General features: G+C 37.9%; 1 protein-coding gene across 3 annotated transcripts in view; it reads left to right on the top strand.

The window, feature by feature from the left end:
- Nucleotides 1-3,920: 3,920 nt before the first annotated feature.
- The window catches only part of LOC121868402 (coiled-coil domain-containing protein 181-like), a 42,553-nt gene continuing 33,104 nt past the window's right edge, over nt 3,921-13,369 (top strand). The window contains exons 1-2 of one of the 3 annotated variants that reach the window (XM_042369010.1): nt 3,921-3,987; nt 4,560-4,818. In XM_042369010.1, the coding sequence (XP_042224944.1) occupies nt 4,814-4,818 (5 nt within the window). In that variant the 5' untranslated portion in view covers nt 3,921-3,987; nt 4,560-4,813. Of the gene's footprint in view, nt 4,359-4,559; nt 4,819-10,860; nt 11,335-13,369 lie in introns of those variants that run through there. The other 2 variants (XM_042369009.1, XM_042369008.1) reach the window with 2 other exon arrangements.

Below are 13,369 nucleotides of genomic sequence, written 5' to 3'. Positions count from 1 at the left end.
GGGATTTATCTTCGTAATTGTTTGTTATATACTGTAAATAACAACAAAAACATGATTTAATAGATTTTTTTTAACACTACATTCGATCAAGGAGTCCAGAATAGTTTGTGAGGGCGTCTTCTCCCAGCGTTTATCAAAGGCATACATACATACATACATACATACATACATACAAGTTTACGTTAATTCAGCATGTATATATAGACGGTGCAGGTATATAATTCATCATGTATTATAAACCTTTCAATCTAAACAGACAAAGACACAGACGAAAACATAGAAGAAAAATATAAAACGTTGTATAAATCTGTATGAATAATCAGGGAATGTGAAATTGTATTACGTTATGTGTTTCATGATGTTTAGGCTCCCCGGGGAACATCTGGGGTGCCTAAACTTAACTTGCATTAGATAAGGATGCCGAATCTTTGGGTGATTACTGTGGGGGGTGTCTGATCTTCATGAGGACCTATTTATCTTGAATTCCAGACAGCCATTGTTAGTGTGAAGGTTTGGTGGTAGGGGGCAGCACCTCACACGGGGGACGGTGACAGGTGACGCAGAAGCCATACATTACCTGTAGTTGTTGATTAATATATTATAACAATGACTATAATAATGTTAATATCATTAGTAATAGACAAATGTTCTCATAAAGTAGAGACGAGTAGATTTGGGTTATTTAAATATCTACTTGTTATATAAAGTACAGTGACTCGGTGATGTTACTATATACTGTATATATGTATGTTTTATTGTAATGTTTAGTACTAGTTAATGTTTTTTTTTACGGGTATTATCTCACCCGGCGTAGATTACCGACCCATATCGAGACCTGGTGGTGGTTGGGGGAGTAATTGAACCATAAATAAATACATAAATGGAAAAACAAATTAAACAAATAAAGCGAAACGATATATATGTTGTGTTGTCAAAGTAAAAGAAACAATTGAGTCTGTATTTCGTTAAATCTGTCGTAATACTCCACCCTGAAGACTCGTGGCTCTTGTCTGATGAGAAAAACAGTCCTGTAACATGACGTTTGTTTGGTCAATACAATCGACTTCATGTCCACGCGAGAAACAGAGTTATTTGGGGGAAATTATGAGCCAAATGGACTTTAAAGAGCTACGGAATGATATCAGTTTCAAGAGTAGTCAAAGGAATGGTTGTTAAAGTGCGTAATAGAGACGTGACTGACCGCCCAAGTGGCTAACAGACCGATCACTGACCAAGTGAATAAAGTGAAAAGTAAAATAAGGAATTGTGTCAAGCAGGAGCGTCGGCCGTCTAGGGATAAAACTATGCTGACGTTTATTTACAACATTTTCTCATGGTTCAGTAAGTTGATCAACCAATGATTACTCAAGAATTCGTTAAAAGCTTCTTATCGCCACTTGTATTTACAGTACATGTGTGTAAACGAGTAATATGGGCGCTGCAGTAAATTAAGATAGTTTCCCCTCTAATAAGTTATCGTTTTCTCTGGTTTATTTGTATAAAGTCTACGGGAATTGCACGCTTTATTTCAGAAATTGTCACGTTTATGTGGTAAGAAAATCGACCTTTATGTTAAATCCCTTCGACAGTTGGGACAATGAGCTCTCAGAACCTCTAAAGATGATGGCATGAACAGAAGATCCCCAGTGGCTGGAAATTGGCATAAATGAAGATGAATCCAGCAACTAAGCTTGTACAGTATACGTCTCCTAGGAAGGTTATTCAGATCAGGGGCGGATCCAGGAATATCAAAAGGGGTGGGGGGGGGTCCAAGAAGTTGTGGGTGAGATAACATGGCGATCATAGCAAGCCCACCCAGCTGGGGGTATTGGGGGCGCTGATAGCTTCCCCCCCTCCCCAAGGAAAAAAGTAAAAGCTGACCAATATCATGGGCATTTTGAGGCCATGTTGAATGCATGTTACTTGATATTAGAAGATATTCTGAAGTCAATAGTAATTGATTTTTACTATAGAGAAACATCTGAGTACAATATTGCATTTAAGAAAAAAGGATTAGAATTTTCTGATGAAAAGGGGGTCCAAACCCCCAGGAACCCCCCCCCCCCTGGATCCGCCCCTGCAGATACGCTCTTCAAAAGTGAGGTACTTCCCCGCCTGTAGTACTGTCACCCCGCCGGGTCCTCGAGATGTGCTTGAGACTGTCAGTTGACTAAAAACATCCAAAGGAGGGCCACCAGACTGGTGCCTGCACTACAACACTTCAGTTACCGAGAGAGATTAGAACGCCTGCAACTGCCTAACTTTTGTTATAAGAGAAGGCGGGCAAGGGGGAGAAGGCGGCAAGGGGTGACTAATAGAAGTTTATAAACACCTCAGAGGGCAGTACTCAGTCGAGTGTTAGACCTGGAGCTGGAGGACGCCCGCCCCGCCAGGGTCCCAGGTAAAGGCTGAAGAAGTCACAAGTTCAGAAAACTGTCAGGGCAAACCTTTCGGAGTGAGAGTGGTGACCTGTTGTAATAATCTGGCAGAGTGTGTTGTGGCGGCACCGAGTGTCGGCTCATTCATGGCCAGACGTGACCAACACTGGAGCAGGAACAGATACATTCTGGAGCCCAGTACTTGCCAACAGTGCGTTAACAGAGAAGTGACCGAGTGGCTAACAGACCGATCACTGACCAAGAGGATAACGTGAAAATTAAAGTAAGGAATTGTCTCAAGCAGGAGCGTCGGCCGTCTAGGGTTAAAACCTTTATTTACAGTGTTGTTTCGTGATTCAGTATGTTGATCAACCAATGATTTAATAAAAAAAAATTTAAAAGCTTCTTATCTCCACTTGTATTAACAGTACATGTGTGTTAACGAGTAATACGGGAGGTGCAGTACATTAGGATAGTTTCCCCTCCAACAACAATCTATGTTTCAAATTTACAAAGTCTACGAGAATTACACACCATATATCAGAAATTATCAAGTGATTGTGTTAAGAAATTGACTTTAATCTTTGACTTTTATGGTAAATTCCTTCGACAGTTGGTACAATGAGCTCTGATAACCTTTAAGATATTATTGTACAGATAATGGTATGAACAAGAGATTCCCAAGTGGCTGGAAATTAACCTAAAATGAAGATGAGTTCAGCAACTAAATTTGTATACACCTCAAAAGGTTATTTAGTGAGGTGTTTCCCCGTCTAGAGTGCTGTCACCCCGTCTGGTCCTTGAGATATGCAAGTGACAAGACGAGGTGTATGGTCTGTCACGCCTCTTGTACCTGTGATTAGTGTTAGTCACGCCAACCACTGCCTTCCTTGCACCTGTAGAGTAGTGTGACTGTCTTGTAGTACACACACACACACACACACGCGAGCACACATATTATTGCACGCACATACACATTATTGCACGCACACACACATTATTGTACGCACACACACACACATTATTGCACGCACACACACATTATTGCACGCACACACATTATTGCACGCACACACGCTCTTTTTTTTCTCTCTCTCTATACTTTTGAGAACATTGGATCAGTCTCTCTCTCTCTCTCTCTCTCTCTCTCTCTCTCTCTCTCTCTCTCTCTCTCTAATTTTGTTACATTTCAGGAAGAAATTTACAGAGTATTAATCACACGTACCTCAAGTCCTTAATATCATTCACAAATATAATAACCTCAGCATAAAAAAACATACTTGATAATTATGAAACTCTAGGAAACACATGAAGTAAAACTAGTTAAATTATATATCTGTGAAGCATGTACTAGTAATGATCAGCTAGCTGCTAGTATAACCTGCAACTAGACCTTGAAATTGTACTATATGAAGGATTAGTATAACCTTGTTGACTATAAACTTTTTCATTGGTGGTGGTTCTTCCTACTCAGGTTTGGCTGGTGGTCGACTTGGCAACAGTGTGTTGTGGGTGTGGGGTGGAGGCGCCCTCAGTGTTGGTAACGCGTGCCTGGTGACAGGTTCCCGGGTTCTCCGCTCCCCTCCCTATCATTCCCGCTCTCACTCGGGTGATAACTGGACCACTTAATTGATCTAGAGTATAACCAGTCAGATTATTTTGAGACCGGGCCGTTTATAGCCTGTGTGTGTTGGTTAGGTGACTATATATATATATTAGTCTTTACTATGGCTGGATCGTCTTTTATTTAACCGAGTGATAGAATCCACTTGGAGTTATCGAGTTAAGTTGTCTTATGGTGTCATACAGGGAGCTCCAGTTATGACTGTAGTGTGTAGAACGCAGTTATATTAATTTTCGCGAGTGATTGATATGTACCCGTAGTTTACTGGACCAATGTGGGTGAAACCTCGTTGAACCGACGGCCGCCAGAGTAGCGTGTTGGTGGACCGCTGGTACTGAAATGAGGTATTGTTAAAGGTAAATATTGCAATTACCTCGCCGTAAATTACCAACATTTACCTAAAGTAAATATATATATATATATATATATATATATATATATATATATATATATATATATATATATATATATATATATATATATATATATATATATATATATATATATATATATATATATATCTCACATTATCAACTTTATAAATTTCTTCATTACAGTCAACCTTGACTTATTAACACGAACAACAGTTTTAATACAAAACAATAGGCTGGAATTTCAAGTGAAATTGTGGGTAATTAATTGTACTCACCAATCAGACTCACAGACAAGCAGGAATTGTGGACTCTAATTACTGTACCGACCCTCGTGACAAGAGGTAGACTACATCACCACTGCCTGCAGCACCCAACACTGGCTGTCATGTGTGGGTGCTCGTCTCGCTGAGTGGAGCCTCTTACGGCAGCACAATATTATGAGGTGAGTACAATACAGGAACAGGTCATCACCATTTGGTATTAAACACAATCCACGATTATCAAAGGAAAAAAAAATTAGTAATATAAGTAAATCATCCAAAGAGGGTGACTAAATATCTTAGTTAATTATCATCCGAACTGTACATTAATATTATACAGTTACTTAACCATCATAATTGTACTATAATTCAACCAAGGCTTTGACTATTATCCATATATTGTGTTATATCTCGAATGATTAAACAGTTATTCACTATATATATATATATATATATATATATATATATATATATATATATATATATATATATATATATATATATATATATATATATATATATATATATATATATATATATATATATATATATATATATATATATATATATATATATATATATATATATATATATATATATATACATATATATATATATATATATTTTATCATGTTCTGACGTTTGGGGAAAACAGGCATCTTAAACGAATCTACAGGTGTTGAGGGGGGGGTCGGATGCCTTTCGTTATACACAAGAGAAACGAAAACTACTTCCTCGTTCATAAAGTTTGTTACACGAATGGAATGAAACTTTCGTATTCATTTCATCAAACTCAAATAAAGGTGAATCTTTTACTCTTTCGGAATACTTGTAATTTTATATATATATATATATATATATATATATATATATATATATATATATATATATATATATATATATATATATATATCTTAATTATCTAACCTAATCACGTAGTTCTAGTTATCTACCGTCATTAAATACTAATCACGTCACCTTATTATCAAATTTGGTGAATCATTTAATGACCTCATCAACTCACCTAATCACCATGTCTAATTACGTAATCTAATCACCTATTAGTACATACACACCCACACATACACACACTTGCCAATAGACTTAACTCTTAAATATAAATACATAAATAACTCACAAATGCACTTAATACCACCACCAAAGGCAATGCTTAACTCCCTAGCCATTAATTCCGGTAATACACTCACTCATCTTCTTATTACTTAAGTGTATCGTCTTTTATCAGTCCATAATATCCCTCCAATTTAACTTTCTTCATTTTTATTATTTTTTTCTTTATTTAGCTCATTATAGCTTTTGGTCGCTGTTATTCATATATCTGTGAATTTCTCTTTTGCCCGATGTATGGTTTTGGCACGCGAGGGTTCATCTTTTGTTTTCTTTTGTTATAAGTTTAGCGTAACGTATAATGAGCTAAATTTGCAGTAATCTTTTGTTTGGGAGTTATTATCCCCGCTATATAACCCAAAAATATTTAATGTTTGTATTTATACCCACATCAGCTGACTTTTGTTATTGTTTACAGCGTGTTGAGATGACGAAGAAGAAGACTCGTTTTTCACCCTAGTAAAATTGACATGACTCATATACGTATTCCCATGGACTAGCCACTGAGCTTACCTATAAACCTTAAAATCAAATAGAGGAATAATGATCATTCTTGTCTCCGTAACTTCGTATTGTTGATGTCATTTTAAAATATAATATTTCCCTCTTGATATAGTGAGTAATTATATAAGATCAGGGGGGGGGAGGGGGGTGGGAGGGAGAAATAACAGTGATTTACAAGAACGTCATCCATAGAAGAGTCAATGTTACCAACGCCACGAAACATCCTCCTGGTTGTGTGTGTGTGGTTAAACGTTTATAGTAGGATTAATGGATCGACATGTTCCCTCTGTAATCCTCCTCTTCTTGTGTTCTCTCTATTTTTATCCTTCATTGTTTTCCTGTGAATGAACCTCCTTTCTGTTGGCTATTGACAGACAGGTTGGGTATAAATAGACAGTCCATTGTTCATTCTTTCCTACTATCTGTCTGTCTGGTTTTTTTCCGATGTTCTGGCTATAATTGACATTGGGTTTGATAGATAGATAAGTAGATAGATAGATAGATTGATAGATACTGGTGATGTGTCATGGAGTACCCCGCTGGAGTGAACTGGTTGAGCTGGTTCCCCCGTTGACTGATACACAGACAACAGGTATCAACCGATCGAATCTTGTCCCGGGGTCATACTGCGCATGCGTCACCGTCTCAACTCTAGAAAATTATTAATTTTACATTACTGCTCAACTAATTCTAACGTATTTAGATTTTTTTCCTCCCAGTTTATTTTGTATTTAAATGTAGAGACTAAATCCACTTACGTTGACTAATCAGATTTCAGCCATTCAGATTACCGTTCGGGTTGATGATTTCATAAAACACAGGAGGAAGAGTTAGTCTTCATGACAACGTAACGCTATCAGATCTAATTAAGTTCATAACCCCACACAAGCGACCCAGACGACTATATATACGTGGTTAGTATCGGGTCCCCCAAAAATGAGATGAAGTTATACAGTAGTTATCAGAACCAGACCAGAAAAAACTAACCAATGTAATTTTTTAGTTTTTGTACATTAATTTTCAAAAGGTCTATGGCATTTGTATATCTTATTCCGCAATGTCGTATTTTTAATCTTTTTTTCTTGTATCCTCTTCACCGCTTGAGGGTTTAATTTCCTTATCAACAAACACGCTCAGGTACGTCTCACACTCTTTTTCTCTTAATGCTCTTGGGAGTCTAGCCATCCCAGCTTATTTCATCTGAAGACTAGACACCCCAGGTCATTACACCCGTGGGCCAGAACAGAGACATACCTGCTAGTGCGTAAATCAACAAAACTCGAGGTATCTACAGATTTCTACCTTAACATACATTTGTGGAAGTTAATCTGTTAAATCTGAGGTCTGGTGGCGGCCGCAGATAGACAGATCAGAGAGATAGAGAGAGGAAGAAGAGGTGGAGGACTTTCAAGGCAGGTCAGATTAGGTAAAGTCCGCCCGTGACCTGTGTGTGTGTGTGTGTGTGGGGGTCCTACATTCAGGAGAGAGAGAGAGAGAGAGAGAGAGAGAGAGAGAGAGAGAGGGGGGCTTACACGCACATAAGCTACACGCACACGCCCTACGAGACCTGTCCACATATTAGACAGCCGTTGTGTATGTAAATTTTTTAATGGTTAATAAATACAGTAATTACTAACATGTTATATGTACGTAATGATCTTAATTATTGACTTGATTTAGTACATTTATTAACATTAAATTCAGGAAAAGAAAAGAAAGTTATGTTACAAGATGGTAAATTATTATATATGATTTAAGACTTTACTTTTTATGGTACAAAAGCAAATACAAAAAATACAGGGTGTCTCATAACTGGTGCTTGTTGATATCTTGTTGTTAAGCACAGGGATACCGTAACTTTTGGCGACCGTAACTTTTGGTGACCGTAAGTTTTGGCGACCGTAACTTCAAAATCATGGAAAATCTCTGTAAATTGTAATATTATATAGCAGATGTGTTTAGAATCCTTAGTAATTGTTGTCTATACTCTATGCGCCAATCAGAATGTAGTCTTGTTTCTAATTCACATGTCATTGGTCGGCTTATAGCGTGTAGTGGTTGACGAGTAAAAAAGAGACACTCACCATACTCTATGTTGTTTACAAGTTGAAAAAGATTACGCCAATCAGAACGTAGTCTTGTTTCTAATTCACATGTCATTGGTCGGCTTATGGCGTGTAGTGGTTGACGAATGTGTTTTTTGGAGTGGCCATGGGGATGTTCTGGTCGATTTAATTCCTTGCTAGCTAATTGCCATAGTAGGCACGCGACTGTTTGTGTATTTTGACGTCTGGACCAGCCAAGGAGTGGATAATTATGTCCGTTTAATTATCAACTTTCATTACCTTTACGTCATAATTAACCAGGATCTTTTAATTTGGTCGTCCTTCGGTTTCTTATATACGTGAATAGGGAAAATATTTGAAAAAAGCTTAATGTTTGGGGGAAATTATTATAAAAAAGTTGAATATCTGGGGAAATTAATATAAAAAAGCTACATATTTAGGGAAATTATTTTAAAAAGTTATAATCTGGGGGAATTATTATAAAAAAGGTACATATCTAGGGACATTATAATAAAAAGCTGCATATCTGATTCATAAAGTGTCTATTTCCTCTCATACAATTTGAATGCCAGGAAGGTTATAATTTTCCCTGAGACATTGCTGCAGCCTCACGTGATCTCACTGATGGAAACGACAACAGCAGCCAACAACTCACGTATCTTGATCCATATACTGTCAGGTCGAACATAAACACAATTTTGTTTTTCTCATCAGAATTTCAAACTTTTTTTTTATGTTTTTTTATGTGTGTATGTATTTTATTTACCTGTATATGCAAATTTTCTACCTGTGATTGTAAATATACCCAAACTAACACCTGTACTTATTACATGACTGTGTATGCTAATTTGATCATAAACTTAGGTCATATTGTTTAAACACTAGCATCCCCCTCCCCCCCCCTTCGTGGTGACCCTGTGAAGATGGTATCATGACCTCTCCAATAAATAGATCAGCAGCAGAGGTCATCGCCTAGTGAGGAGGTGACCCTATTTAGTCCTGACCCATGTAATCACAGACTCCGATTCTCAAAGGACCTTATCTTAATTTTTCTCTCCTTTATCTACGAATTTTGTCCCCCTTATCTACAGTAGAGTCGTAGTAAAATTTTAATGTAATTTTTTTTATTAATTTCGTAAGGAATCTGAAGTATGTGGATTAGGTTAGGTTAGGTTAGGTAAGAGCTTTTGAGAATCCGAATCCTGACCTGTTTTCATTTGAGAATCCGAAGAGAGAGAGAGAGAGAGAGAGAGAGAGAGAGAGAGAGAGAGAGAGCTAACCCATGAAGTTTAAAACAATTTGGCCCATGAAGGAGGATATTTTAGTCACCTCCAACAGCATCACAGCCTTTTAATATCACTAGGTCACTGTCACATCTGAGAAGGTCACGTGGGTGGGCGGTGTGGGGTGGGGGCGGGGCGGGGGTGGGGTGGGGCGGGGGGTGGGGGGTGGGGGCGGGGGGGGGTGGGGGGGTGGGGTGGGGGGGTGTTTTGTTGTGTTGTGGGCTGTGTGTGGGTGTGTGGGTAAAGGAAGCTTATTAGGTTCTTTTAATGTTTCTAAACAAAGCTTATCGTGTGTTGCTGCTGCTGCGTACTTGTGTATGTGTATAGGCCAGCATGTGTACGCGTGTTATGAATGTACTGTGTGCGTGTGTACTCCATTGCATGAGTTCTTTATTACGTCTCAGCTACACTACGATGCTTTTCTTTTCTTTACTTGTTTATCGTTGTATATGACATTATTCACTGATATGTAAACGGTAACTACGAGAAATTAAACTTTTAAAATGTATTGTTATCAGTATGAGGAATTTTACGTCGATTACTGTTATCTTATTGATATCACCGCTGTACTGTGTGGTGAGGCGTGATAGTAATTCTTATGTGAGTATATAAAAAAACCTGTAGATTGAGTCTGAGGAAAACGATAGTGTCTTGGATATTTCGCTGAACTTGCTCCTAATCACGAGAACCACCAATCACGTGAACCACCAATCACGTGAACCACCAATCACGAGAACCACCAATCACGTGAACCACCAATCACGTGAACCACCAATCACGAGAACCACCAATTACGTGAACCACCAATCACGTGAACCACCAATCACGTGAACCACCAATCACGTGAACTACCAATCACGTGAACCACCAATCACGTATTCCAGGAGAGGGTTCTAACGCTGGCTATTTTTATCTCTTCATTTCCGTTCGTTGTGAGTCAGTGAGTTTCGTGTTGTAGTTTACAGGAAGCGAGACATTTACATGATTCATTCTGCGTGACGTCATGCAACCTTTGAGTTCGCATGAAGGGTTTCGATTTGCCACAAACAGTTTTTCGTGGCTTGAGTTTGATATCTTTTAACTTCAGCCAGATATAGAATTTACCGATAAGAAATCTACTTAAAACTGACACGCCTATTATTTGGGGATTTTTTTTCTAAATTGGGACGAGAAACGTAAGTCACGAAGCCGAAGTCTAGGCGCTATGAATCGAGACGTTGTATTGATCAACTGCGCCTGCTCCTCGTCCACAACGTTCTTTCATTGGCCAGAGGCAAATCTTGCGGTCATTTTTCGGGATTTCATCAACCTTTTGCTGGAATATCGAGCATTATGCGGAAGATCGACAGTACTTCCTCTCAACGTGCTCTTCTGATGCCAAATTACGTTGACGATGCTTAGGGAACGTTTACTAACTAATCCATGAAGAAGAACGTGTCAGTTGGGTTAGTTGATCAGACAGTGGCAAGGATATTGAAAGTTTCGTGACGAGCGCAAGTACGTGGTTCCTGATGCTGGTGATTACATGTGTCGTTCATCACCTCATATCTCAGAGTCATCATTCAAGGACAATGGGATTTAGTGTATACCATCTTGGTGACGTAAGTTGTTGTTGTAATCGTCTCACCATGTAGGCAAGTCTAACAACAACAACATCTTAGACAATGGATCAAAACAGGGAAATGCTGCTGAGGAAACTTACGGGTTTACTTCAAAGGTTAGTACCCAATATTTTACATAACAGGTATACCACTTCGAGTTTACTTTTTAAACAGATGAGGTAAGGTTGAATGGCTAAATATATCCTCATAAAATTCTAAACAAATAAAAATAAAACTCCTCATTTCTAAGATCGATAGATGTTAAGTATTTTTTTTAGACGTCTTAACAAGGGAATTAAAGTATAATATTTCAGGGGTCAACGAACGCAAACTTCTCAAGAGACTATTGTTGTCAAGGGTTTGGAATCAGTGATATATTGTGGCCATAACCAAGGTGTATAATTTATAACTGGGTTACATATTTGAGATTTTGATTTAATACAGTTCTTTTATCATAGTGTGAGTTAGTACCTTACATACATTGAGATTTCTTAAATTTTTTCTCTTAGCGTGAGTTAGTGGTGTATAAGATGGGACTACCAGCTGAATGAACGTTATATTGGGGATTATGTGAACCATAATTTGCTTGTGGTGTTATGCGGTCGTATTCATGCATACGAGTGTTTGTTTATGGTTCACGGAAACTACAAGACGTATTATTATAGTATTTTAGAGTTTAACAATGTCTACTTCATTCCACTCTTAGATTTGATTTATTTTACAAGTTTTAGAAAGAATTTACATTGTTTTTTTTTTGTGTTTAGGATATAATTTACAATGTTTGATTTGTTTTTATATTTACGATCTCTTTCTCGACTTGCTCTGTTGTGTTTACGTCTTGGTGAACCGATTGTCTGATCCTCTCCCCCGCCTCGCTCCAGATCGATCGCTTTTTCTCCGAGGTCTTCGCTCGACTTAAGACCGATCCCGCGTTTATCCTTGTTAGGTTACTTCATGTAGTTTCATCACCCAAATAACCTATTAAAGGATGCAATACAAAACACTTCCATATTCCTGCCGTTTCCTTATAATTTATATTAATTTAAATACATATAAAATTTACCCTCGTGAGATATTTTTCCCGCGAATTTGGTCGGTAAATCCACCAATGAGAGGCCGTTGTTCCGTCGGTTCATACCTATTGTCCACAAATAAGCTGGGGCGTCTAATTGACAGGTGAAATAAGCTGGGGCGTCTAATCTTCAGGTAAAATAAGCTAGGTGTCTAATCTTCAGTTGATCATTCCTCTCTCTTGTAAATTTGCGTCCGACAAAGGATCGATCGTTCTCCTCCTAGATCTCGGACCAAGGAGGGATCAATAGGCAGTAGTGTGGCCCCCCAGTACACGTGTGCATGTATTGCGTGTGTGGCCAGCGGCGGCCCTCACTGAACCTTGTGATGAAGGTGGAGTGGTTGAGGTCGCTGGCTTATTGACTTTAAATAATTTAGTTTATTGATATTATTATTATTATTATTATTAGTAGTAGTAGTAGTAGTATTATAGTAGTATTATAAAACGAGTTTGTGTGTGTTGTGAGACAGTCAAGTGCTGGTAATGACACACTTATAATCTTTTGTCACTGGTTATATGTATGTTAGATTACGGTCAAGGTCATATTAGGTCATGATGTATTTATTTTGTATTACACATCGAGTTAACTTAACCTTAGCATGTGGACGCTATCACTCAGGGCCAAGGAAAGGCGAGCTGTTTGCCATCGACCTTGTTACATATTGCATACCTTATCGGAAAATCCAGGTTACGTATTGGCATTTTCGTTCTATATCCGGTATGTCATAAAGTAGTTAATCAATATTATGTTAAAGTTATTAGGTGAGTATATAATATTTTCAGGCTAGGATGCACGCTCAGGTTTCCGGCTAGAATGCAGCGAGCGTTCTCAAGTTAGGCCTCCCAGTGTTAAGTCAATCAATAGTCGTTCCTTTACCTTATAATCAACACAATCCTCACTCCAAAAAAATATCAACTTGAATAATTTCTTGTTTTGTTTCAGTTAGATACAGCTTAAGCATTTTATAACGAAACGTAACGCTGTTTTAGCTTGTTTTAAGAAAGTGAAAGAGGCTACAGTGAGCTATTTAGAATGTTAATTAAACCTGACCTAAGCTCATTAAGTCAGGTTTAGTTGT

This window comes from Homarus americanus, unplaced genomic scaffold (assembly GCF_018991925.1).
Source record: "Homarus americanus isolate GMGI-L3 unplaced genomic scaffold, GMGI_Hamer_2.0 scaffold19318, whole genome shotgun sequence".
Classification (NCBI taxonomy): domain Eukaryota; kingdom Metazoa; phylum Arthropoda; class Malacostraca; order Decapoda; family Nephropidae; genus Homarus; species Homarus americanus.
Note: the sequence above shows the minus strand (reverse complement) of the source record. Positions and strands in the feature narration are given on the sequence as shown.